The 25,105-nt window shown below is 49.2% G+C and overlaps 3 protein-coding genes and 1 pseudogene across 5 annotated transcripts; 3 read left to right on the top strand and 1 right to left on the bottom strand.

Annotated features, from left to right (window-relative positions):
* The first annotated feature begins 143 nt into the window (after positions 1-143).
* Positions 144-4,267, top strand: LOC114869592 (organic cation/carnitine transporter 2-like; annotated as a pseudogene).
* slc22a21 (solute carrier family 22 member 21) lies at positions 4,230-9,377 on the bottom strand. The gene is made up of 11 exons (XM_029173949.3): positions 9,140-9,377; positions 8,462-9,054; positions 8,086-8,189; positions 7,747-7,901; positions 7,499-7,670; positions 7,298-7,424; positions 6,331-6,428; positions 5,619-5,833; positions 5,348-5,530; positions 4,978-5,113; positions 4,230-4,860 (listed from the first exon to the last, which is right to left on the bottom strand). Exons 2-11 carry the CDS (start codon positions 8,843-8,845, stop codon positions 4,797-4,799), a joined length of 1,638 nt encoding a protein of 545 aa, XP_029029782.1. The 5' UTR covers positions 8,846-9,054; positions 9,140-9,377; the 3' UTR covers positions 4,230-4,796.
* Positions 9,378-9,775: 398 nt separating this feature from the next.
* On the top strand, positions 9,776-12,998 carry slc22a5 (solute carrier family 22 member 5). 2 transcript variants are annotated; one of them, XM_029173948.3, is made up of 10 exons: positions 9,789-10,308; positions 10,378-10,481; positions 11,094-11,248; positions 11,332-11,503; positions 11,584-11,710; positions 11,785-11,879; positions 11,949-12,163; positions 12,243-12,425; positions 12,504-12,639; positions 12,717-12,998. In XM_029173948.3, exons 1-10 carry the CDS (start codon positions 9,919-9,921, stop codon positions 12,817-12,819), a joined length of 1,680 nt encoding a protein of 559 aa, XP_029029781.1. In that variant the 5' UTR covers positions 9,789-9,918; the 3' UTR covers positions 12,820-12,998. The 2 variants fall into 2 exon arrangements, with proteins under 2 accessions (XP_029029780.1, XP_029029781.1); XM_029173947.3 differs by having other exon boundaries at positions 9,776-10,481.
* Positions 12,999-13,171: 173 nt separating this feature from the next.
* On the top strand, positions 13,172-16,197 carry LOC114869590 (organic cation/carnitine transporter 2-like). Of its 2 annotated transcripts, none has more exons than XM_055514534.1 (9): positions 13,172-13,715; positions 14,006-14,109; positions 14,194-14,348; positions 14,445-14,743; positions 14,817-14,917; positions 15,003-15,217; positions 15,301-15,483; positions 15,546-15,681; positions 15,970-16,197. In XM_055514534.1, the coding sequence occupies exons 1-9, from the start codon at positions 13,389-13,391 to the stop codon at positions 16,046-16,048; spliced, it is 1,599 nt and encodes a 532-aa protein (XP_055370509.1). In that variant the 5' UTR covers positions 13,172-13,388; the 3' UTR covers positions 16,049-16,197. The 2 variants fall into 2 exon arrangements, with proteins under 2 accessions (XP_055370509.1, XP_029029779.1); XM_029173946.3 differs by having other exon boundaries at positions 13,174-13,802; positions 15,970-16,196.
* Positions 16,198-25,105: the final 8,908 nt, after the last annotated feature.

Genomic DNA, 25,105 nt, shown 5'->3' with positions numbered 1-25,105 from the left:
GGTCCCTCCTGCCAACGCCATCAATTGGTGGCCATAAGTTGTGGGTCTGCCTTGAGGTTGTGGAGATACGGTCGGACCGATGGGATGGGCCCCGGGTCGCTGATGCGGGGGTGGGGGGTGGGCGGGTCAGTCCACAGCATCACTGCTTCGTCTTGCAGGAACTGCTAACAGACGCCAGCCGAATGAGGTCTAGCATTGTCTTCCATGTGGAGGGTATGGTCTCACAAGGGGTCCGAGGGCCTCATCTGTACCGACTGTAATGGCATTCAGGTTGCCTCTGGCATACAGTAAGAATGGCCTTACTGACCCACTGCCAAACGGGTCACACTGGAGGATGTTGCTGGCAGCAGGACGTTCTCCACAGCTTCTCCAGACTCCTCCTGCTCCTCGTTGAACATAGGTGGACATAGCGGTCCTGCTGCTGGGTCGTTGTCCTCCTACGACCTCCTCTTGAGTTTGATTTCACAGAAGTGTGATTGATTGACTTGGAGTTCCATTGTGTTGTTTAAGTGTTCCCTTTATTTTTGATCAGTGTATATTGTGGGTTATAGTTTCATCTGTTCAGACACCGGCCATTCTTTGTGCTCTCCCTCTCTCACCACCCTGTGCTTGTCCCCTGCTTGCCCTTTAGAAACTCTGCTCCGTCCACTCCAGGTGCTGGTTCCTTCTGTGCTTCATGTCCAACTGATCAGGTTTGTTTTGGTGCACCTTGTTTTATTTGGACCAACCCTGTTAGGTACGCGTTCCACAGGATGTAAGCCGTTCATGGTGCCACTGTTTTGTTCCTTTTTTTTAATTAACTGGTTAAAATTAGTAGTGTATTTTTCTGCAAGACACATTTTGTGTACGAAAATATATTATGTTTACTTGAATATTCATTCATTTGCTTGAAACAGTTTCAAGCAAGTCCTGCATCTTTTTTCATTTACAAAATAAACATTCATTTGAACTTAAAGTATGGTTAAATCTAATAAAATATGCAGGTATATTATTCTGAAAATAAAACTAAAGTGGCACTTGCTAATAAATATTTTACTAGATAAGCAACAGTAACAAAGTTCACATGTCATCAACTAAACATGTGATCAGTCAAACTGTAACTTTTTATTGCTGTTTAACCTATAGTTCATCAACAAGAAAAAGAAAGTGAGAACGGTTTAGAAGGAGTTTTATGTTGACTGTGTCAGCAGCTCTGTTTGCTGTGAATCATTCATTGGATAGTTCAGTGTTCACATGTTGTATGTGCAGCGGATAGGAAGGACTAGTCGACCAGCGGTGGCGAAGACTCGGTCCAGGATCCTGATGCGATGGAGGACTTTGATGACTGCACAGCCTTCCTGGGACAGTGGGGACGCTTCCAGCAGGTCGTCTTCTTCCTGCTGTGTGCCAGCATCTTTCCCAATGGATTCTCGGTCTTCTCCCTCGTCTTCCTGGCTGACGTTCCCGATCACCGCTGCCTGGTTCCGGAGCTCAACTTGACCGAAGACTGGCAAAAAGCCGCCATCCCCACAAAGGTATTATGGGCTTACACATGTGGAGTGGCTCCTTGTTCTACAACTAGAACGGCTCCCGACATGGTGCGTCATGCCGCCAGTGGTGCTGTGATCATTTTGACTCTGATAAGAAATCATAAAGTACCTTTTCGAAAGTACACACAGCTTCAATTTTGGTATAGATTGTTAGTTTAGTGGAGCATTCCAAGGCCAGCAACGCTGTGGAACTAGCAAATGTTAAACATCTGTTAAAGCGCTAACTTTGGCCTTTCTGGTCAGTTATGACCATGTAACAGCCGACGGCATGCGTGTCACCACCAGGTGGTGGACGGGTCACCGGAGCTGAGCAGCTGCAGCAGATACAGGCTGGACGTGGTCAGAAAGCTGTCGGCTCAGGGCTTCGTCCCCGGCAGAGACGTGAACGTCACAGACCTGCAGCAGGAGGCCTGTCTGGAGGGATGGAGCTACAGCAGCGACGTCTACTCCTCCACCATCGTCTCTGAGGTAAGTGTGTGCACCTTCCAGGACCTGAGGGCAGCTTCCTCCACGGCTCAGAAGCATCACCTGCTCCCTGCAGCGTTAAATGCACACACGGTCCTGCTGGGATGAACATATCGCTCAGCTGTTTGTTCCAGTTTGACCTGGTGTGCAGTGACCAGTGGAAGCACCCCTTCACCGCCACCGTCTACTTTTTTGGAGTTCTCGTCGGCTCCTTCTTCTCAGGACAGCTCTCAGACAGGTACCGAACACTACGTTCAAGCTGCTTTAAATGTGCTTTACACTGACTGTACATTTACTGTAGGTTTGGAAGGAAGCCCGTTTTATTTGCAACCATGGCAGTTCAGACGTTCTTCTCGTTTGCCATGATCTTCTCGCCCTCTTGGACCGTTTTCTGCATCCTCCTGTTCATGAGTGGCCTGGGACAGGTCTCCAATTATATCGCTGCATTTGTTTTGGGTAAAAGCGGACATTTTATTCTGTGCTTCATTGTGTGTTTCAGCATGTACTGTTGCTCATTCACCGCCGCTCTGCTTGCTTCACGCAGGCACTGAAACGCTAAGCGGCCAAGTCCGGGTCCTGTTCTCGTCCATGGGGGTGTGTCTGGCCTTTGCCTTTGGATACATGATGCTGCCTCTGCTCGCTTACTTTTTTAGAGACTGGCGGTCGCTCCTGTTTGCCGTGTCTCTTGTTGGCCTGATCTACCTTCCCCTCTGGTGGTAGGTTGTACTCATTACTACATAAAGTTTGCCTCCTCGTGCATTTGCTCTTGTCAGGGGGCTTTAATTTGTTTATCTCTTGTACACGCCCCCCGTTTTCTGTATTTTAAACCCCAGGGCTGAAAGTCTGTGTTGTTCACCAAGGCAGGTTCATCCCAGAGTCTCCCATGTGGCTGCTGTCACAAGGAAGAGTGGAGGAAGCTGATGCCATAGTGAGGAAAGCTGCTAAGTGGAACGACGTCAAGGCTCCACACATCATCTTTGTTGGTTGCGCTGCACCTGTAAGTTGGCTTTGACTGAGCAAAAGAAGAAACAGCCTGATTGTAGTAGGATCCATCCTTTGTGAAGCGATTCATCCGATAACTGCTGGGATCTTATGGAGCAGCATAGTGTAGCACAGCACCTGAGGTTGTTTATCCTACAGGCCGGTGATACAGAGACACAACCTAAGGAGCATCACAGCGTCTTCAGCCTGTTGAAGACCTCAAACATCAGAAACACAACTATTGTGCTGTGTCTGGTGTGGTAAGTGTCCAGCACCGACTCACCCTTAAAGCTGCACATGTGCTGTAAATATGTCAAATAAACATGGTGTCTTCCCAGGTTCACTCTGAGCATCAGCTACTATGGCCTGTCCCTGAACACATCCCGACTGCACGCTAACCGCTATCTCAGCAGCTGTGGAGGTGCCGGCCTACGTGTCGAGCTGGTTGGCTCTGCGTTACCTTCACCGACAAACCGCTGTCATCAGCATCCTGCTCCTCGGAGGACTGTCGCTGTATGTGATTCCATTAGTTCCTCAGAGTAAGCGTCGGGGGCGTCACGCACACAGATGGAGGTGGGTTTGTGTTTCCGCTCTGATCTGACAGCCTCCAATCGCTCAGGTTTAGCAGCGCTGTCTATCACGCTGGAGATGGTAGGAAAGTTTGGCATCACCAGCGGTACGTCGCTGATGTTTGCCTACACGGCAGAGCTGTACCCCACCGTGATCAGGAACACCGCAACGGGAACATGCACCATGGTCTCCAGGGTCGGAAGCTGCCTCGCACCTTTCTTGCTCCAGTTGAGTGAGTAAACTGATTACAAGTAACCAGAATATAGAACAATATGGTTGTTATATTCTGCATCGGGGCTGGATTAGCATCTAGTTTGCCTGTATTTTTTGTGCAGGTGTGTACTTCAAGTACCTTCCTCATGTCACACTGGGGACTCTGTCTGTTGCCTCCGCCTTTGCTGCCCTCTTCCTTCCTGAGAGTTTTGGACAACCGCTACCACAAACCATTCAACAGATGCATAGGAGAAAAAGGTGAGAGAAGATTTCTTAAACGTGTAATGATTACTAATTAATTAAAGAATTAAAGTTAAGAGTTTGAATAGATCGGAGCCACGTGCTCAAACACATTGCGTTTTCCTCCGACAGGATAAGTTGCCCGTTCGCCACAAGAAAAGAAAAGTCAGAACCTGCAGTGATTCAAGAAAGTAAACTTTGAGTCAATGAAACTTCGATGTGATAGAGCTGTTAATGAATAATTATTGTTTATTACACAGATGTTAAGGTATTGTAGTTAAAGCCTGATGTGTACGAGTATAATGTCATAAAGTTGTTTTTCTGTTGTGACGTCATTACAACACCAACTAAACTACAATCACACAAGTCTGCACTCTATGTTGTTACACTATGTAAAAGGTGGATTTTTTTCTAATTTCCTCATTTAGATACAGTTAGGAATGTAATGTGTGTAAAGAAGGACATACAGTACTGTAATAAAGAGCAAAATGCTAGAAATTGTGAAACGACTGTTTCTCACATCATAAATGTGAAATAAAAATGCTGCTGTACAACAAAGCTCTAAATGTGGCTACTGTTCCATATGTAAAACAAACGATATATAAATATGGAGAGTTGCATAGTTTATGAGCATATGAGTACGTCTAGTGCACATGTTGCTACATTGCATTTTGCGGTGAGAAAACCTCTCCTGTGACATTTTAAGGCACCACCGTCTCAACCTCTGTCCGGTTCTAGTTCACGTCTGCTCACGTGACCTGATGGACGTCCGTTCAGCAGACGTTCGTCCTCCTTCTTCTATACTGGAGTGTTTCCCTCCTCCTCTGTTCGGGGCGTCTTAGAAGGCGTCTTCCGACAACATCTAGAGTAAAGACGCAGATGCAGTTATGGTGATGATAAATGTTGAAAGGACTAAAGAACTCAAGACAAAGTCCGCCCCCGCCTTGATGCTGAGTGCTGCTGTGTGGGGTCGTCTCACCCGGGGAAGTGCTGCATGTGAGCGATTGTTTCGGGCAGAGGCATTCCAAAGCTCTCAGGCAGCAGGAGACTGAGCAACGCCGCGAGGCCTGTGAGGCTTCCCATGAGGATGTAAGGCAGTGAAACGGAGTAGCTTCCTGTGGGAGGACATCAAAGCAGGCTGTGAAAGCAGCCTTGGCTGAGCAGCGATAGACGCAGACACAGAGAACGCTGCAGTGAAGGTTTGTTAGTGAATCACAGCCTTTTAAGCAGAAACATCTGCATTTAGTGAGTTATTTTTATTATTTATTTGCCTTTAGAGGCCCCAGCTTGTCCTTTGAGCCAAATCTCAAAACAGAACGGCCAGTTCCTCCAGAAAGCAGCTTTCTTACGCAAGTAAATGAAGTATGGAGCAATGATGCTGCCGATCCTGGAGGCCATGGAGCAGGCGCCCAGGGCCGTGTTCCTCAGCACCGTGGGGTAGAGCTCGGTCGTGTACGCGTACACGATGGCGAAGGCGATCGTCAGCGCAAACTTCCCGATCATCTCCAGCGAGATGGCGAGAAAAACCAGGTCTGGAGGGAACGAAAAGCACAACAGCTCCAGGTCACAGGCCTCACATTCCGCTCAATGCATTAAACGCGGCAGCGCCTCGGGTCACACCTGCCGGAATGAGCTGTACGAGCAGGAGGAAGACTCCTCCCACGAGGAGGGACGAGAAGAGGCTGAGGCGCCTGGAGCACCAGCGGAACATGACCCAGGACAGGGCGTAGGCCGGCATCTCCACCACAGCCGACAGGAAGCAGTTGAAGTACGCGTCGCCGTGCAGGTTCCCCGTGTTCAGGGAGAGCGCGTAGTAGCCGATGGTCACCATGTTCCTGTGGGGACAGAGGTTTACGAGACGCCGCTTTGTCCCAGTCAGGAACACGTTGGTGTTTGAGCAGCGTTTGGTCGGAAAGATTTAAACAGGAAGCAGCGCAGGTCATGTTTGGGATTTTTAAGAGTTTCAAAATAGTCACTGGTGCGACAGACACAAAAATGTAGTACTTTGTAGTACAGTAAAAATAATTAACAGAAATCACATGAAGACACTAAGGTTAAATATTTACAGGACGTCTTTCTGACATCACTTCAGTCCAGTTACTGTACGTCTGTTTTCTCTACTGCGTCCGACAGGTCGTTAGCGACAGGTCGTTAGCGACAGGTCGTTAGCGACAGGTCGTTAGCGACAGGTCGTTAGCGTCCATTAGCGTGGAGGCGGGTTGACGCGGTGGCGCTGAGGCGTGTGTGCGTGGAGCAGATGGGTGCGTTTGCGTGTCAGGGTCGCGGTGCTGAATGTGCAGGTCAGACGGGACGACGGGGGGCGGGGACTCACCACACCATCCACAGCGTGACAGAGATCCAGCGTATGTTTCTGGAACGCAGCAGGTCACAGATGTTGAGAGCCTTTCTCCTCTTGGGCTGAAGCTCGTTCTGTGGGCGGCAGAGCAGGTGGAAAAACAAACAATTAGGCAGCAGAGCCATCCAGTCAGAAGTAATGGAATCTGAGTGACGCCTGCTAATGCGCGGCCTCTGGCTGTGAACACGAGGATCAAAGATGGATGAAGGCAAAAGTTCAGGACACCGTGGATTCGTCCATTAATGCCACTTCATCACAGCATCATTCATCACAGCTTCTATTTACTGCACATTCAGCTGTTTACATCTGGGAGTTTTTTGTCAATGAATGGATTCTGAGGTTTTATGATCAATATAGAACTAAATATCTGCCTGAAGCTTCTTAAAATATTAAAAATGATGAATACCTCAAAGTATTTTAACAAAGCCAGAAAGCCTGAAAACAGAACAAAGTGTTTCCTTTGCTTCACTAAGAATGGAGGGAAAAGGTTCCTCAATCACAAAATTGGAACATTTCCACATAGCAAGCATTAAATAGCACTGGACTGACTTAATCTGAACAGTAGAACGTAAGACCCATGCGAAGCGGCGCAGGATAAGAAACACGTCTGTGCAGAACAATGGTCGTAAATGAGGCGGTTTCCTCAGTGGAAGAAAGTTCACATTTCAAAGGTCTGGTGCAGATTGAGGAGTGACACGAGTTGAACCCAGCAGGTTACCACGAAACAGGAATACCAGGAAGAGGCTTCCTTCAATCATTACTGAAGGTTGGACAGCGTCTGCAGACGCGCCAGTCAACGCCCCCGATCCAGTCCAGTGTTCAGTTATCGCATCAAACGTGTATCTACTTTATATTGTGTAAAATGAGCAAACTATTAGAGTAACAGAACAAACCAAACATCTGCATCCTCTAAAATGGGTTTCACGCATAAAATACACCTCACATAAGAAGAGCTGAAGATGGTCGCCGGAGGCTGGATCTTGTTCTTCTTCGCAGAATCTCTTATTATGGCCTCCGCTTCTTCTACTCTGCCCTGAGAGAGCAGCCAGCGAGGCGACTCCGGGATGTACCTGCCCCAAAACACGGTCACTTGAACGCATCACAAAGGTCTTAAAACGAACCCAGCAGCCACACACCCACCTACCACCACAGCGGCAAACAGAGGACCCCGGGCAGCGCGAGCCCCAGCAGCAGCGTCCTCCAGTCCCGCACCAAGAAGGCGAGCAGCGGCAGCAGCATGTAGCCCACGCCGAAGAACAGGCACATGCCGGCGGTGGAGAAGATGGAGCGGACCCGCGGGCCCAGAACCTCTGTCCCTTAACATGGAGAGAAGCCCGTCAGACCCCGTGTGGAACCCCTGATGGAGCATCTGGAGCAGGCGAGGCCGAGTACCCAGCACAAAGGCGGTCATGTAGTTGGAGATTTGTCCGAGTCCAATGATGAAGAACGCGGCGCAGAACATGACCCAGGATGTAGAGAAGGACTGGATGAACGTGAACGCCGCGTGGATGGCGATGGTGACGAACAGCACGACCTTCCTCCCGTACCTGGAAACACAGGCGAAGAAACCTTCTCACTTTGGCCTCATTTGAATCAAATGCAGCTGTGCTTTTCACTTTGTACAGCTGCCTGTTTGTGTTAAAGTCATGACTATCGACGCCACACACACGCACACACACACACACACACACACGGACGTTATGAACATGCACTGAACGTGTCCTCTGTGACCTGTCAGAGAGCTGCCCTGAAACGAAGGAGCCCGTGAGAACCCCAACGAAGAACACGGACGAGGTCAGCGGGTTCTTCCAGCGGTCGTCGCACACCAGGTCCCACTGGAAACCACAAACACAGCAAACACAGCAAACTCAGCATGGGGCGCCCAGAGACTGGAGCAGGGAAGGGACTGGAGGTTGTTTGTGTTCACATTCAGTCTCTTAAACCTTTATCACTTATTTCCACAAAATATTTAAGTTACTGGCAACACCTGTAAAGAAAAGTTCTAACTTTTTTTAAATCTACCCTAGAATGAAATTAAATGTAATTCATGTTAATATGCATAGGCTTTAAATCAATGCGGACGCCGCCGCCTCCACCTCTAACACACCTCAGAGACGATGGTGGACGCGTAGACGCTGCGGTCGTACTCCCAGCCGTCCACGCAGCCTTCCTGCGGCACAGCGGACAGGTTCACGTCCACGGGCTCCACGCCGCTCTGCGAGAAGCTGAGCATGGCCCGCAGCTGGTACCGGGAGCACCTGCTGGGCCGCCGGCCGTCGTCCTCCAGCGGAACGCTGCTGTTCCGCCACGCGGCGCTGAGGTTGGCGCCGGCGGGAACGGCGCAGCGGTGCGGCGGCGTGTCGGCGAGGAAGACGACGGAGAGGCCGCTCAGGCCGTTGGGGATGACGGTGAGACAGAGGAGGAAGAAGACCTGCTTCTGGAAGCGGCCCCACTCCCCGAGGAAGCCCGTCTCCGCTTCGTAGTCGCTCATGGTCCCTGCGGCCGCGGCGGCGCACGCGCCAGTGTCGAGGAGCGAGGCGGTAGTTTTACTTTGAAGCCATCACGCGTCGCACGCGCTGGTTTACGGCCGTTCGTGGTTCTGGCTTTTACTCTGGGTCCGAATGGGAAGTGAAGCCCAGCGCAGAAAGTGTGTAACTCCCCGGGGCTCAATGATTAACTGACCTCAGATCCGCTCACAGCCTGCAGGATTAAAACCACGAGATAAAAGCAGCTGCAAACAGCCGAATAGGCCAAATGAAGTATTGCACGTATTTTTCATCTTTACGTGTTCAGACGAGGTTTTTCTGTAACTTTTTATTTCTATTCACTCCTCGGCCGCTCTTCTCCTAGAATCTGCCTCGATAGACGCCATCATCTGGATGAAACTGATGATTGATGATGCCACCTGGAGGACAGGTCGACCGACGCTACAACCCGCCTTAGAACGAGCAACGAGATGACGTCATCTGATGTGGTAAAGCGCCAGGCTCCGAGAAAACGCGGTTTTCCCACAGCTGATTGAAAGAAGGAATAAAAGCACTGTCTGCGAAGCTCAAACGGAGCAGACGTTCTATCCTTCCATCCTCTCCGTCGCAGAAGAACCTGCCTCATGAATGTGTGGCAGAAGTGGAACCTTGAACCTTGTACACGGAGGGGCGCTTGTTTCTGTGCTGAGTCTTAAAGCTACTTAGCAGCGTTGGAACACGTGCACGACTTTGGGGTATTTAAAAGTGAGGAATGTCGTTGAGAGAAAACCCCACTTTAACCTCGGGGGGCGCCGGGGACGGGTCATTGATCATCGTCCTCCCAGTAATGAAACCAACTGGCTCGTCCCACAGCCACTGAGCTCAGATCAGTAGTTCCTGTCGTGTGGGGGAGACGTGGATGCAGTGCGTCTCACTGGGATGAAACCAGTGTCCCATTGGAACGCTTCTTCACTTGCAGCTCTGTCCCACTGGGGGGCGGCTCACTCTGCCTCACGCAGCTCAACCCTACCTCTGCCACGGAGCCCAGCGCTTTAAAGCTGAACTCCCAGACCCCGAGGAGCTTTGTTTTTAATAAGCGATGGGGGACTATGATGCGGACACGGCGTTCCTCGGACAGACCGGTCCCTACTTCTGGACCACATTCTTCCTCCTCAACACCGTTTTCGTGTCGACCGGCTTCAATGGACTTTACATGGTTTTTGTTGGAGCGGCTCCAAAACACCACTGCCTGGTTCCGGACGCCAACTTGACAGAGGAGTGGAGGCGAGCCGTCATTCCCTCCACGGACGTGGACGGGGAGGAGGTCCAGAGCCAGTGCAGCAGATACAGACTGGACGTGGTCAGGAACCTGTCAGCGGCCGGACTCATTCCCGGGAAGGATGTGGACCTGAGCGGCCTGGAGCAGGAGGGATGTGTGGATGGATGGACGTACAGCACGGAGTTCTACCAGTCCAACATCGTCACGGAGGTCGGTGTCGGTCCGAGTCGGCCGCCGGTGAGAGCGACGCGTCACTCCTCACTTTGTCTGTTTTCTCAGTGGGACCTCGTGTGCAGCAACCAGTGGAAAGTGCCCTTCGCGTCCTCCAGTCTTTTCGTGGGGTACCTCATTGGATCCCTGATCTCAGGGCAGCTGTCTGACAGGTGTTTGTCCTTTACTAAAACCTCTGCTAGAGTATGTGGGGGGAGGAGGCGGAGCGGCTTTAGCTCGTGAGTATTACACACAGCAGCCACTGTTTCCTGATCGACTGTAAAGAGGCCGAATTCTCTCCTCGCGTCATCGTTATTAAAGCGTCTCAGAGAGAAAACTGTTCCACGAAGGCAAACGCTGCGTGTAAAGACGTCTTGTCGCTTTCTGCCCATTTTGCAGGGAAGCACAAACGCATTCATCCTCAATGAGCTGGAAGTGAGTGTGATCTAAAGCCACTGGGCGGTTGCTGGGGAGTTGTTGACCCTGGAAGAGTCATTACACCAGGACTCTGTCAGTGGGGTTTTATTGTGTGCGACTCGGCAGCAGGAACATGTGTGTTCAACTATTTTGCTCTTTTGCAGCTGTGAAAACCGGGCACCGGAGCGTGGAGGGGGTGAGGGATGTGTGTTAGTGTTACACAACAGAACCCCCCCCCCCTTTAAACGATGAGACTGAGTCACGTTCCCCTGAAGCCGCGTCGGCCTCAGACCACGTTCAGGTTTGAGGGGGACGGATCTCTCTCCATCCTCCACGTATGCGAATCACTCTCACACATTTCCCCCCAGGTTTGGCAGGAAGAAGATCGTCTTCATCTCTCTGGGGGCCCAGTGCGTCGCCGTCCTCCTTCAGTCCTTCTCTCATTCATGGACCATGTTCTGTGTCCTGTACCTCTTTGTTGGAGCCTCGCAGGTCTCCGTCTATATTTCTGCTTTCGTTCTAGGTCCGCACCGTCAAACACGCCACGCTTGTTCTTCTCTGCCCTCCTGATCCACAGGGTTAAATGTGTGCGTTTGCTCGCTGCAGGCACCGAGTTGCTGAGTCAGACCATGCGGGTGCTGTTCACCACGCTGGGGGCCTTCCTCTTCTACTGCATCGGGTACATGACGCTGCCCTGGATCGCGTTCGGCGTCAGGGCGTGGAGGACGCTGCTGGCCGTGCTGTCGGCGATGTCGGTGGTCTACGTCCCCCTGTGGTGGTACAGTATTCACGACCCTTGACCCCTCAGCGACGGCCGCTTCTGTGGGCGTCTGAAGCCAAGCTGCGCCGCTGCCGCAGGTTCCTCCCGGAGTCTCCTCGCTGGCTGGTGTCCCAGGGGCGCGTGGCCGAGGCCGAGGCCGTGGTCCAGGAGGCGGCGCGGAAGAACAACGTGGAGGCGCCGCCCGTCATCTTCAAAGAGTGCGAGGTGAGGCCCGCGCGCCGCAAACGGGCCGAGCGGCCGGCGGGACGCGACACGTAACCGCGTCTGCGTGGTTTCAGCTGCGAGCGGCGCCGTCCGGCAAGAAGTACACGGTCGTGGACGTCCTGAGATCCAGGAACATGAGCTGCGTCACGCTGATGTGCCTCCTTCTGTGGTCAGTGCTGGCTCCTCCTCGACGCAAATCCAGGTGTGCACCTCCTGACGCTCTCGTTGCTCCTGTCAGGATGGCCATAAACATCGGGTACTTCGGTTTGTCGCTGAACACCTCCAACCTGAGCGGAGACCCCTTCATGAACTGCTTCCTGTCGGCTACGACCGAGGTTCCGGCCTACGTCGTGTCCACGTGGCTGCTGAAGAAATGCCCCCGAAGAGCCCTCCTGTCGCTGTTCCTGCTCATCGGCGGAGGGGTTCTGCTGCTCATCCAGCTCATCCCCGACAGTGAGACTGCGACCCGGCACGTGCAGCTTTAGTCCGGTTCTGAGAACCGAGGTGTCATGTCTCCGCTTGTGGTCCTCAGCCCTTCAGTACGTTGCTCTGGCTCTGGAAATGACGGGGAAGTTCGGCTTCACCATGGGCTTCACCATCATCTACATCTACACGGCGGAGCTCTACCCCACCGTGCTCCGGAACGTGGGCATGGGGCTGTGCTCCTCCGCCGGGCGCGTTGGCAGCATCACGGCCCCTTACGTCATCTACCTGGGTCTGTGGAGGCGCTCGTTCCCACCCGCGCTGTGCTTGGCAAGGTTAATGTGCAACTCACCACCTTTATTATTTACAGGAACTTATAATAAGGTTCTTCCATACGTTCTGATGGGAAGTCTCACAATCGCCGCCTCTGTGGTTAACGTCTTCCTTCCGGAGACCCTGAACAAAGATCTTCCTGAAACTGTGGAGCAGATGCAGGAATGCCAGGGGTAGGTCCACTCCGGTCACTGTCGCTCACGCCACAACGCTGCTGATGGAGGCTCTGACCGCCCATTCTGTGACGCAGGTTTTGCAGCAGACCCACGAAGAAGAAGTGTGTTGAAAATGGAGGGAGGAGCCCCTCGCCGCTGCAGCGCGGGTCCGAATGCGACGCGCAGACGTCTCTGTAGGCGGATGCTCCACTTGAACCAGTCTCCAAAAGCCTTATTTTTCTACTCAGTTAATTCAATTTTTTATAAATGTTGCAGGAATAATGACGTTTTTAATTTGTGTGTTGTGCAAATACACGTTTGTGACAGAAATCCAACCTGTGATGATAACTTTTAGTAAAAACAACTGAGTGAACTGCTGAATGGTCCTTTTCATGTGCAGAACGTTTGCGGAGAACTTTGTTCGGTCGTGGTCAAACTGCAGCTTGAGATGTGTGACAGCTTTATCTTTACACCACCTGTGTGCAATAAATAATTAAACCCACATCAGCCATGACAGAGAGAGTGTTTCCCTGTTTAAAACGGATCCAGTCCGTTCTATGAATCATCTGTAGGACCTTCGTTGCCGTCTTGTTCGGTCTTAACATTTTCCTCTCACTGAGGATCAGTGTTGGAGTCTTCAAACCCTCGCACTGGTTAAAGAGTCTGCTTTACGTAAGCGTAACCTCCCAGAGGCGTGCAAACCCTGACCTCCGCTGCAGAGACGCCAGCCGAGTGTCACAGAGCGGCCATGCAGCGACCGTGAGCCGATGGACGCCTCGAAGGTCAGAGACTACGACGCCGCCACGTCTTTCCTGGGCGCGTGGGGACCGTTCCAGCTGCGGCTCTTCTCGGCGCTGGCCATTAGCATCCTGCCCAACGGCTTCGTCGGCATCTACATAGTGTTTGTGGGCGACACCCCCCCCCACGAGTGCTCCGTCCCGGACGTGTACGGCATCGGCGAGCTGTGGAGGAACGTGACCATCCCGCTGGAGACGCGGGACGGCGTCGCCGCGCGCAGCTCGTGCTCCCGGCGGAACCTGGAGGCGGTCGGGAACTACTCTCGACGCGGGTTGATCCCGGACGTGGACGTGAACGTGAACGTGAGTGAGATCCCTCTGGAGCGCTGTGTGGACGGGTGGTCGTACAGCAGGGACCTCTACCGGTCCACCATTGTCACGGAGGTCAGTCACACATTCACGCCTCTTTAGGTTTGAGGCAAAAATCATCCAACAGGAGACACACGTTCACTGTCAAAGGGTTCCAAAGGAAGCTCAACATTTGTGTCCGATAAAAAGCTGGAGGTGACGGAGCCCAGTGGAGTTTCATGTGTGCTTTTACTGGTCACCCCTCGCTTCCTAACACTAACGCAGTCTCGCTGTTGCAGTGGGACCTGGTCTGTGAGAACGCATACAAGCTGCCGCTCACCACCTCCATCCACTACGTCGGAGTCTTAATCGGAGTCTTCCTTTCAGGCCAGATGTCCGACAGGTCATCGCTCGCAGCACCGTCCACAGTTGTTACTGCAGCGCCGCTGCCCTCAGGTCACTCATGGACCAAGCTTTTCCCACGCAGGTGCGGGAGGAGGCCGGCGCTCTTCGCTATGATGCTGCTACAAACTCTGGCAATTACAGCACAGATATTTTCGCCCAGTTGGGAAATCTTCAGCCTGATTTTCTTCTTCGTTGGTGCTGGTGGATATTCCAATTATATCATAGCGTTTGTTCTGGGTACGTTTACACTTTTATGTTGTGGCCACCCGCATGTTCATTAAATATAATATCCAGTGCTAACTGGCTAAAGGTCGGTATTTAACCCACCCACAGGTACTGAAATCTTGAGCCCTAAATCCAGAGTGATCTTCTGTTCCCTGGGCGTTTTCATGGGCTCCGCGGTGGGATACATGGCTCTGCCTGCCGCCGCCTACTTCCTGCGTGACTGGCGGATGCTGCTGGTTTCCATGGCCGCCTCAGGCCTCCTCTACATCCCCCTGTGGTGGTTGATCCCGGAGTCTCCTCGCTGGCTGCTCTCTCAGGGCAGAGTCCCGGAGGCCGAGGCCATTCTCAAAGACGCTGCCAGGAGGAATAACACAGTCGCTCCAGAGGCCATTTTCACCCCGGCGGAGGTCAGTGCCTCACACCTTTATGTTGACACGCGCTCAGATTCCACATGGGACCGGTTTGCTCCTCCCGTCCCAGGTTGAGGATGCCTTGGCTATGAAGGAAAGGAAACACAGTGTTCTGGTCATCCTGAGCAGCTGCAACATGTTCTCCATCACGCTCCTCTGCTCGATGATGTGGTGAGTGTCGTCCGCCGGCCTCCGGCTGCTGCTGCAGGGGTTCCAGCGAGCTCACGTTGGTTCGTTGCTCTCAATGCGTCGTCAGGATGGTCGTCGTCATCAGCTACTACGGACTGGCCCTCAACACCTCCAACCTGCACGGCGACCCCTACGTGAACTGCTTCCTGTCGGCCGTGACGGAGGTCCCCGCTTACGTCATCGCGCTGGTTCTGCTCCAGTTCTGCTCCAGGCACTTGTGCCAGTCGACCACGTTCGCCCTCGGAGGCGTCATGATCCTCTGCGTTCACCTGATCCCTATTGGTGAAGTGAAACTGATTGATGACTCAGACTCCGTACCTGTTGGGTCTGTGGGTCTGGGCTCTGACGGGGGCTGTTCTACTCAGGTTTACCAGCTGTGGCTGTGTTCCTTGAAATGTTGGGGAAGTTCGGCGTCACCGCGGCGTTTTGTGTGGTCTACACGTTCACGTCGGAGCTCTTCCCCACCGTCATCAGAAACACGGGCATGGGCTGCTGCTCCATGGCCGCTCGCGTCGGAAGCATCGTCGCCCCCTTCATCATCTACCAGGGTGAGTGCGTTCGGGGCCGCTCGGGCGTCACTCGGCTGGTTTCTGATCTGGCTTCTGTGCAGGCAAGTACTGGAAGGCGCTCCCGTACGTTCTGATGGGAGCGTTGGCTCTGGCTGGAGCGCTCATAAGCCTTTTGTTGCCAGAGACGTTTGGAAAGACTTTGCCAGAGTCCATATCGCAGATGCAGCACGTATGCAGGTGAGTCCACAGCTGTTTACAGGGGTTTGTAAAGTGTATCAGTACATATTTAATGAGTGCTTGGAAACACAGGACAGACTCAGTTAATTGGTCACTGGTTACCGCTCTAACTTTTGTGATATTCTGCCACAGTGTAGCTCCTGTGATGGACTTTGAGAACAGTTTCGTAAATGTGCTGAATAAAAGAGTTAATCATTGATCGCCCTGTTGCTTGTTTGTACATGTGCAACATGAGCTCTCGGCATTGTCAGGTAACGGCTGCTAAACATCCTCTCAATGTCCAAACAGGAGAAGAGGAAGCAAAAAAATGGAAGCTGGAGATGAAGAAGACTTCAGTGATGGTCAGAGTAAAGAGTCCAAGTTATAGTCCGACCTCGTTTCTGTATTTTGCATTTCACGCTTCAGGTGCTCATCAAATACTGCAACTACGAATACTTGATGCTATTTTTACCTTAAAGTACCTACAGTATATTTGGTGTATTAAAAAGCAAACACAACTTATAGACAACTTTGCTGTGAATCATTCCTTTCATTGTTTTTGTGCAGGCATTGATTGATTTGTGTATTCTTGTTGATGCCCTGTATAAATACTAAACTTTGTGTTTTGTTTGTGTTCCCTTTGTGGAACGTTTGGTGCGTCTCACAGTCCACTAACTTTTGTCCTTTTGCACACGTTCACGCCCCTCTTGGACTTTGGACACAGCCTCTCATTGCTACAGTTACATTTTTATAACTATGAGCCACAGAGCTGAGGGATTTTCAAAACAAAATCAAAAGAGGCGACTTTTACATTACACCCATCGACCTTTTACTTGAAAGTGGCTAATCCATAATCACCTCGCAAATAAGGTTAATGGGTTTATGTCAAAAGTGAAGCATCCGTAGTTAATTTTTAACTTAATTTCCATTTTATTTCCCCATGATTTGACATTTATGCAGTCATTTGATGTGAACAGCCGCCACAGGCCTGACGCCTGTGTTGCAGCAGATGTTCATTATGCGTGTGAGGACACGTCAGGATGAAGGGTGCTTTCGCTTTTACTGCGTGTCGCTACTGCAGCTCCATTGAATGTGGGTTCAAATAAAGCTGACAGAACTACACAACTCCAACACATGTCACACATGGCAGTCTTACATGATGTGAGGGGAAGCACCGAGGCCTGCGCAGCTGACGCGTCACCGGTTTCCATGGAAAGGAGGCATTCATTTCGTTTTCGCTTCAGATTCGATCAGGACGTCTGTGATTTGGGTTTCCACGTGAAAACAAGTCGCGTTCGTTCTCAGCGTGGAGCGGCCGAGCGGAGGTGAACGCGGCTCAGCTGCTGCTGCTTTGGCCTCGTTTCAAAGTAAAAGCGAAACCGAATGCAGACACACGGCGACCGTTTGATTCTCCAGCGCGTCCAACGTTCTCGGATTTTGTCTCAGCACAGAATCCACATGGAAAACGCGACGGAACCGTGACTGAGGGTGAGTTTTCTCTTTACTGAGTAGATAAAAAACGGAGATGATGCGCTACGGAGAATCAGACGGTCTAGAGTGTTTTTGTGATAATTAAAGATTATGTTGATGTCTAATGATGTTTAATGTCTTTTTAGTGAACTCAATGAAATAAAACCTTGGGTTTTTAAAGTACATCTAGTAAAACAACAGTTACGTTACAGCGCGGAAACGAACGTGCATGAGGTAATAACGTTATTTGGTCCACAGCCTGTTGGGTGAACGTAGGTTCCCTTGCACTGCTCTTAAAACGACATTTTGCTCATTTTAGTGTTCTACTATTGTTTAGTTTTGACATTGAGACTCATGGGCGTTTTTTTTTTTGTTTGCCCTGTCTGTTCACAAGGAGGTAATAAGTCATCAGACAAAGGGAAATGCGATCTGCACATAGAGCTTTAACATCTAAACGGTCTTAATTTTCTTAGATTTAAAAAGGTTGAAAACAGCAACACGGGTCGGCGGTTGTGTTGTTAATTCCATGCTTATCCTGACGTGCTGGAAGCGCTAGGCTTTAAATGGCTCGTTGTTCTGGGCCGTTCCTTTTGTGGTAACGTTATAAAACGCGTGTGTGCGCAGTATCATCATCTACCGCTAGGTGGCGCCACACGCGGCTTCAACTGCGCTGGTTCAAAGATCTCGTCTGTGCAGGATGTATTTAATGGTTGTGATAAACAAAAAGCTACTTTGAGGCATATGTGGCAAACGCCTAAACAACAAGTATTTGAACTTAAATGAAGCTGAGACATGTTCTTCTACAGTAGGAGCACAAGACTTTGTAAATATTTGAGATACTCGTGCTATAAAGTAGCAATCCTGTAGAAAATCCTCGCACCAAAACTGGAACTTGAACTGCTGTAAATATGTGCCTCACTGGTTTTAACGTAAACAAATGAAATGTGTTCCCACTGGCCAAACTGGTTTAAAAATGGGGCTTGACCTTTGACACCCAGACACTAATAATGGCCTTTACGTCTTATTTCTGAGTGACTAACTGATGTTTCACAACTGAACACCAGATGTCGCTCTGAGACCAGCTTTGAAAAAGAACCACTGCACAAACAGCTTTGCTGCTTTGCTGCTTATTTCCTATAAGGAACGTCTTGTAGTTTGTTTTGTTGACCTTTTATTTGTATGAAAACGTAATTTACCTGTAGACAGGAGCAAATCACAAGAGTTTAACACCAACACGCTTTCACCAATCTGAATTTCTTAGCAAATCAAACTGAGTCCTGCCGTAAAAACAGGAAATGAGTCTGTAAAACTGGGTCAGTGTGATTTGATCTGGTTGAGACATAGCAGCCGGGACTGGCCTTTACATCAGCGCTGTACAGAAACACAAATCACAGACTGCACCACAGAGGAGCCACTCACGATGCAGGGAGACAGGCATGAAGTGGATGCAGTAGCTGCTACAGGTCCACGCAGCTGACTGAGCATGAGCAGATGATGAAGTCACAGCAGGTCAAAGCAGTCCCAGGCGTTTAGACACGGTTAAACACAGGTCATTACGAACGTGGATGCGTCATGCTGAGCTGACCCGTACGTGTGACTCCTGTGTGGCCTGTGCACACGTGCTCCATGCTTTGAGGTTGTGTGTTTGCAGCATCGGTCTGGTCATAGTGGTTCAGTCGCTCCAGCTCCTGTTTACGTGCGTGTTTACGCTTCGCCGGAGTTCCCCTTGCATTACGGGCCCATTCTGGGCTGAGAGGCTCAACCTCAAAATGGCATAATATCAGCTCACGCGTGATGTTATGGTAAGTACCAAGAATGCGACATGTTTCAACCGGCGTGTTGACATCCTCGCTCGAACAGGATGTGGACATCTAGCTGTTAAAACCATCTCGTGTCCTAAAAAATGCTTCTACCTGTAGCTCCTGTTTTGGTGCCGTGTTAATGTGACTGGCAGCTCATTCATTATAACGTGCTGAACCTCAGTCTGAGGAGGCTAAAACAACCCAGCGTCACTGTTTTCAGTCACAACACGAGCAGCTCAATCAGTTTCCTGAAGGATGAGTGTGCAGCTGCTTGCTTCAGTACGCACGTGCATCTGCACAGAGGCGCACGCTGCAGCCCAGACGAGCTCGGAGCGCATTCTCTGAATTTCCCCACAGCAGACGGGTTTCTTAGAAATGCCTCCGCGTGCGCAGCGCCACCTGCCGGCCGCGCGGCGGAAGCGCAGGGCTCCGCTTCTTTCAAGTCACGTGATTTATAAGAAACCCGGCTCCAGCCGAGAGTAGGTCACGCTGTAGCTACTGTTAGGTAACTCACCCAGCGGCCTTTTATTGCGCTGCGTTGTTACAGTCGGATTTCCATTAAATTGAGGTTTTATGCTTAGAACCATGGTCTTTGTGCATATGTGAGTTGACCAACGTGGGACTTTTTTAGACCTCCTGACCTTTAACACATTAACGTCTTGATGATGGGGATGTGCTTTGTCAGGTGCCTGTTTTTTTGGGGCTTTGATTGTCACATGCAAATTTGAAGCTGCTTAACCAGAGTTTCCCATAAAACCTCCCACGATTTCTACAGACAAGGTTAGAGCTGGGTTATTGTGTTTATCTGTAATTTATTAAGCTCTGTGTCCAGATGGGATTTTTTTGCAAGACCATCAACTTTTAAAATTCTTAAGAAACCTTTAAAATCGTTTGAAATAAACACACCCAACAGTCAGATATATACAAATAGGTAATTGAAAGGCTCTCAGCTGAGCTGCTGCCAGTTAGCCTACAGGTTGAGATTAGCTGTAGCATAAAAGCCCCTTTGGCAGGAAAGAACCACATGAATGTTGGCTTTAGTACAACAAATAAATAAAAGTCCAGTGTGTTTGTGAACACGTCTCTCTGCCTCCAGGCCTAAAACCTGTTGTTTGCCTGTTTTGTTGTTGCTGCTGTTGCCATAGCAACAACCTACCTCACCTGTGGCCACACCCACAGAAAGTGTCACAACAACAAAGCCCTCTCCTGACATGAGGGCTGAGGGTGAAGGGGTTTCAGCCAGATGTTACCAAACAAGTAATGCAATGAAAACAACAAAGAAAACAGGACTGAAAAAACACAAGGTTTCAAAATTAATGATTGGCAGATGGATGGTTGAAAAAAGATGAGGTTGTGATACGTTGTCCAGTCTGATGTCTGTGGGAGCAATGACCTGCAGCAGCTCCTTCCTGCCTGTGGCTGTAACAGTGTGGTGCTGAAGGAGCTGCTCAGAGCATGTGCAGGGGTGGAGGGGTCTCCATGATGGATGTGAGTTTACCAGCATCCTGTCCATCACCTCCTCCATGGACTCCAGTGCAGCCGTTCACCGGTGTGTGTTCATAGGTGGGGCAGCGTTGGTGACTTGGCCTCAGTGGACGCAGAGGTGGACGCTGCTCCACTCCGATCGTTTCCCACACTTCACTGCAGTAAACAGAGTACTAGACAGAATCGAGTGTTTCCTGTCTCGCAGGAAGGAGAACATCTCGAGTGCCGCTTGCTCACACACACTTGCACTCAACAGTGTGCAGCAAATAGACTGTTGTTAAAAGAGGACTGCGTAATCGAGTTTTCAACTTTACAGATTGTGATCAGATTATGATAGTCGACCATTCAAGACAGACTCTGGAAAGGAAGCAGAACTGATGACCATGACTCCTTAGATGGATGATGAAATATCCCAACAACATTTATGGGCAGACAAGGAGGAATTGAGTTTTTCTAGTCAAGGATCAAACTCATTAATCTCGCAAGGCTTGAATATCTAAGATGCTTTATGCACGTTACATTGTGGTTCAGGTTCAGGTTAAGGTGAGTAGAGGCAAACGTTACAGTTGTTGCTGTAAAACCATCGTCACAAACCACTAAATCTATATCTCACAGCAGCAGCTTCCAGTGGTTGTAATTGAAGCTTCTGTGACTCTTGTGTTTTGTTGGCAAAGAAAGAAAATGGGAGTGAAAAAGGGAAGAGGCTGTTGATGGATGGTTTGGTTCCTCGTGTCAGCCAGAGTTTTCTGACTTTGACCACATTAGTTCCTAATCATTATTTTACCAGTGACAAGCTCGCATCAGTAAGTCTGACCCATGACCCATGTTTTTAATCCTAATGAAAGTATTTATCAGTATTTGATAAATACTTTCATTAGTTCACTTTCACCAGGACGTGTTTGTTCCTTTTATCGGACCAAACCATGCTCTTGTTCCTGCATGTAGTATGTATGTACATGTTTGGAATCTGATGATATGAAATATGTTTCAGGTTTGTTCAGAGGACATCTAATTGGTTGAGCTGCAGTAAACAGGAACACAACATGGTGTCATTTGTTAGTCCGAGGAAATAGCCGGTGTTAGATCAGGGAACTGAAAAACTTGGTTTTGAGAAATTAAAAGCAGCAGCATTCACTTCCCATTTCATTTGCTGAGGTTTCAAAGGAAGTTTCCAAAGGCTGTAGATGATGTCGTTCAATGATCCACGTTGGGCCCAATGTTGTTTAAGATGCACATAAATAATGTTCACCTTAAAACCAAAACTAATGTAAAGTTTTATGCTGTTGATACAATGTTAAACCAAAGCAAACCTCCTTCAGAGGAGGATTGGATTGTGAGCATGTGATTTGATTCATCACTGTCATTCACTGTCATTCATCACTGTGTATCACAGGAAGGTGTCACTTCAAATACTCGTGTTTTTGTATGTTCTTGCTATCGACAGCATCTATGAAGTGAGATACTTCGCATTGTTTGATGGGTTTAACTACTGCGCCCACGCGAGATTGCAGGAGAAACTGTTTTTCAGGCTTTCGCATGCCACAGCGATGAGCCCTTCATTCCTTGGCTTCATATCACATATTCCATATATTCTTTAATTGTTACTTAATGCATTATGACTTTTCTTGCATTGATCTTTGTTGTAGTGCAAAAAAGTCAGCTCCAACTTGCTCCCTTTGCTCTAACTTCCTGAACCTTTAATCTATGACGGACGCCAAGCTACTGTACACAGATGAAGTGACAAAGGTGACAGGTAAAGATAAAGGTTTCAGTAGCACATATATGTTCCTCATGAGGGAAGAAAAACACACTATGTCTGTATTGTTTAGTTTAGGAGTGGAATGCACTCCTTAGATGATCACGCCAAGATGAAAACACCTAAATGGCAGTTAGGTATTTATAGCTGAGGGCAGGGAAACCCAAGTGACAGCAGCACCATACACATTTATGCACAGACTCAAGGGTTCGGTTCAGTTTATCTTGAGTTGGCTCTTGTACACTTCTAGTTGCCAAACATGCAAATTCGGCTTGTTTGCCCTGTGTTCATTTTGCTTCCTGGTAGTTCTGGCAGAGGGCCATGTCTCCAGCGACATCCGCCAGTTCACATATGTGTTTGTGTGAGATAGAGACAGAGGGAGGGTGAGCAGCAGGCTGGGTTTGGCCTCAAATCAGCCTACTGACTGTGGATGGTAGCTCTGTAGGACCTTCCCACATGCATACACACGCACACACGCACACACACACGCACACACACACACACACCCATGCACACACACACACACACACACACACACCCATATAACCATGTTCATCCTACAGGGCAAACAAAAACAGGCTTCAGCCTTTTCCAGAAGTCAGCTGACTAACAGTTTAACCTCTCTCTCTCTCTCTCTCTCTCTCTCTCTGTCTCTCTCTGTCTCTCTCTCTCTCTCTCTCTGTCTCGCTCTCTCTATACTCCCACTTCCACTTACAGACAGATGCTCTCACACGTTGGGTTTTTTTATGAGCAGGTTTATCATATGTACAAAGGTTTCACAGTTATTAAATCCCCGATGCTGGGGTCAGTTTTTTATTCAGAAGTACAAACATTGCAAACTAGTAAAAGTTCCAGGAAAACAAATCAACAGGATTCATTTCTATGTAAACAGCAAAGATAAAGGGTTTTTTTGGTGGCCTGGAAGCGTAGTTGGTAATGGTTCGCCCTCGGAAGGCAAAGGTCCGCGCTTCGATCCCTGCCCGCGGAATCAGGTGTGACCATGAGCGAGTCACTTTACACAAGCTCCCCGAGCGCCGTTCACTATGGCAGCTCACTGCTCCCCGCGGGGATGGGTCACATGCAGGGACAAATTTCCCCACTGTGGGACTAATAAGGGTTAATTTCTTCCTCTTTTCTTCTTCTAAAAATAAGTAGCTGCAACGCATCACCTGTATGTTATAATGATGTTATATAAGATAATATGAATTAAAGTGTTTGTCTAGTGTTTCCGCGTTTGGACCCGTGTGCATCAGGCTACTGGCGCTGAAGTTGCCGTAACAGGCTCCAAACGGAGCTCAGCATTAATATGCAGCCGCTGAATTTCATTAACAAAATGGCAGAGAACGTTTTGCATGAGGTGGAAGGAGGAGGCGAGATAGTAACTATTAATCAAGCTAAACTACATTTACTGCATGCAGTCGACCTACAGTCAGGGACGTAGACGCCCCACTAACCGAGCGTGGATCCACTCATGACCTGTGTCTTTACTTACATTTCATTATTTGCAGAGCACAAGCAGTGAAGCCTCTTTGGATCCCAGTGTGGTGTCATCAACACAAGCTGGTCTAAACAAGCGGCACAGTCAATGTTTGTTGTCGTAATTTACATTGCATCCATTTGAATCCCCACTCAACCTCAAAAGGCGGTGCGTCTGTAAACAAGAAAATTAAATAAAGCGAGACATTCTCATAGTTTTAAAAACAGCCTTAAGAGGAAGTGTTTTTATGTTTCAGCTTATATCTGGAGTTTTTTTTTTGCCGTGTGAAGTGTCCAGACGTGGCGAACAATGGAACCATTCTTCTGGTTCACTTATTCAGGGTCACATTGTTAGCCTAGTAGCTAAATGCTAAATGTTTCATATTTTAAATATCTATTCCACATTGCAGAACTGGGTGTGGTCTGGAGGAACCTCCAACAAAGTGGCTGCACATTCTTTATTAACACAAACCACATAGTTTAGTTGGTTTGGTTTTAGAAGTGACCTGGTCCTTCAACCAGCTGTTCGTCAAAGTCCACAGCCACTGAGCTCAGAGTATGAAAGGTTTATTACTTTATCTTGCTTTGGTGGAGAAGTCCAGTGTTGCTCTGTCACAAACATCCTCACACCCACACATACAGATACCAGCATCCACGATGCACTTCAACCATCCACCCCATTCTCCTGCTTCTCAGCACACATAAACAAATACCAGAATCTGGTCCGTTATGGTCAATAATTCACAGAGTTGGATGATTCACATTTAATTTGCGCACTGTAAACAGCAAAGCGCATACGCAGTGTAGGAGCAGGGACAGGAGGCCAAAGATGGCAGCGCCTCCTTTAACCCTCAGAAAAGTGACCGTTTGGTACTTTAGTATCTATAGTATCAGCTTGTGACCTTATGACCTTTTGTTGACTGTTTTTCTCCAGAGGGCAGTTCAGTATTATTTTTATACTACATGTACTTAAATGTAACTGTAGCACAGTTTCATCTGGTGACTCAACTCAGTTCAAATGAATACAAGTCTGTGACCTGAGGTTCCGACAGGTACCTGCTTGTTTATCAGTCACTGATCTGTTGTTTTGATGACGGAGACGATCTGACAGATTACAAACAGTTGCATTCACTGTTTAAATGAAGCAGAGTGAGTTTTTTTTTATAAGGGATGAGCTTCAGTCTTTATGTTCATTTTGCACCTTTGGACTGTTGTAAAACTTTCCCCACTTACTGTAACAGCTGCAAAACACACAGCTACCACATTCATATATGAATCAAGTGGTTACAAGGACCTATACTGTATAATAAAACCATCACAGAGCTCAATAAAGAGGCGCGGTTTCAATACTTCCTGCTTCCAGACATCGTGTCCATCGTATCTGCAGGACTAGTGCAGTAATTTACTTTCGCCTAATCTAGAAAGTCAGAAATATTTGGGACAGATGCTTTTCTGA

This window comes from Betta splendens, chromosome 14, assembly GCF_900634795.4.
Source record: "Betta splendens chromosome 14, fBetSpl5.4, whole genome shotgun sequence".
NCBI lineage: Eukaryota > Metazoa > Chordata > Actinopteri > Anabantiformes > Osphronemidae > Betta > Betta splendens.
Note: the sequence above shows the minus strand (reverse complement) of the source record. Positions and strands in the feature narration are given on the sequence as shown.

Excerpts from the sequence above, each read along its gene's own strand:
- slc22a5 (XM_029173947.3), top strand. The coding sequence starts at position 9,919 with ATGGGGGACTATGATGCGGACACGGCGTTCCTCGGACAGACCGGTCCC. Across the intron at positions 11,711-11,784 it reads TCATCTTCAAAGAGTGCGAG|CTGCGAGCGGCGCCGTCCGG; the intron begins GTGAGGCCCGCG and ends GCGTGGTTTCAG. Across the intron at positions 11,880-11,948 it reads CTGATGTGCCTCCTTCTGTG|GATGGCCATAAACATCGGGT; the intron begins GTCAGTGCTGGC and ends TGCTCCTGTCAG.
- slc22a21 (XM_029173949.3), bottom strand. The coding sequence starts at position 8,845 with ATGAGCGACTACGAAGCGGAGACGGGCTTCCTCGGGGAGTGGGGCCGC. Across the intron at positions 5,834-6,330 it reads GTCACGCTGTGGATGGTGTG|GAACATGGTGACCATCGGCT; the intron begins GTGAGTCCCCGC and ends CTGTCCCCACAG. Across the intron at positions 5,531-5,618 it reads CGTACAGCTCATTCCGGCAG|ACCTGGTTTTTCTCGCCATC; the intron begins GTGTGACCCGAG and ends CGTTCCCTCCAG.
- LOC114869590 (XM_029173946.3), top strand. The coding sequence starts at position 13,389 with ATGGACGCCTCGAAGGTCAGAGACTACGACGCCGCCACGTCTTTCCTG. Across the intron at positions 13,803-14,005 it reads GGTCCACCATTGTCACGGAG|TGGGACCTGGTCTGTGAGAA; the intron begins GTCAGTCACACA and ends TCGCTGTTGCAG. Across the intron at positions 14,744-14,816 it reads CCATTTTCACCCCGGCGGAG|GTTGAGGATGCCTTGGCTAT; the intron begins GTCAGTGCCTCA and ends CTCCCGTCCCAG.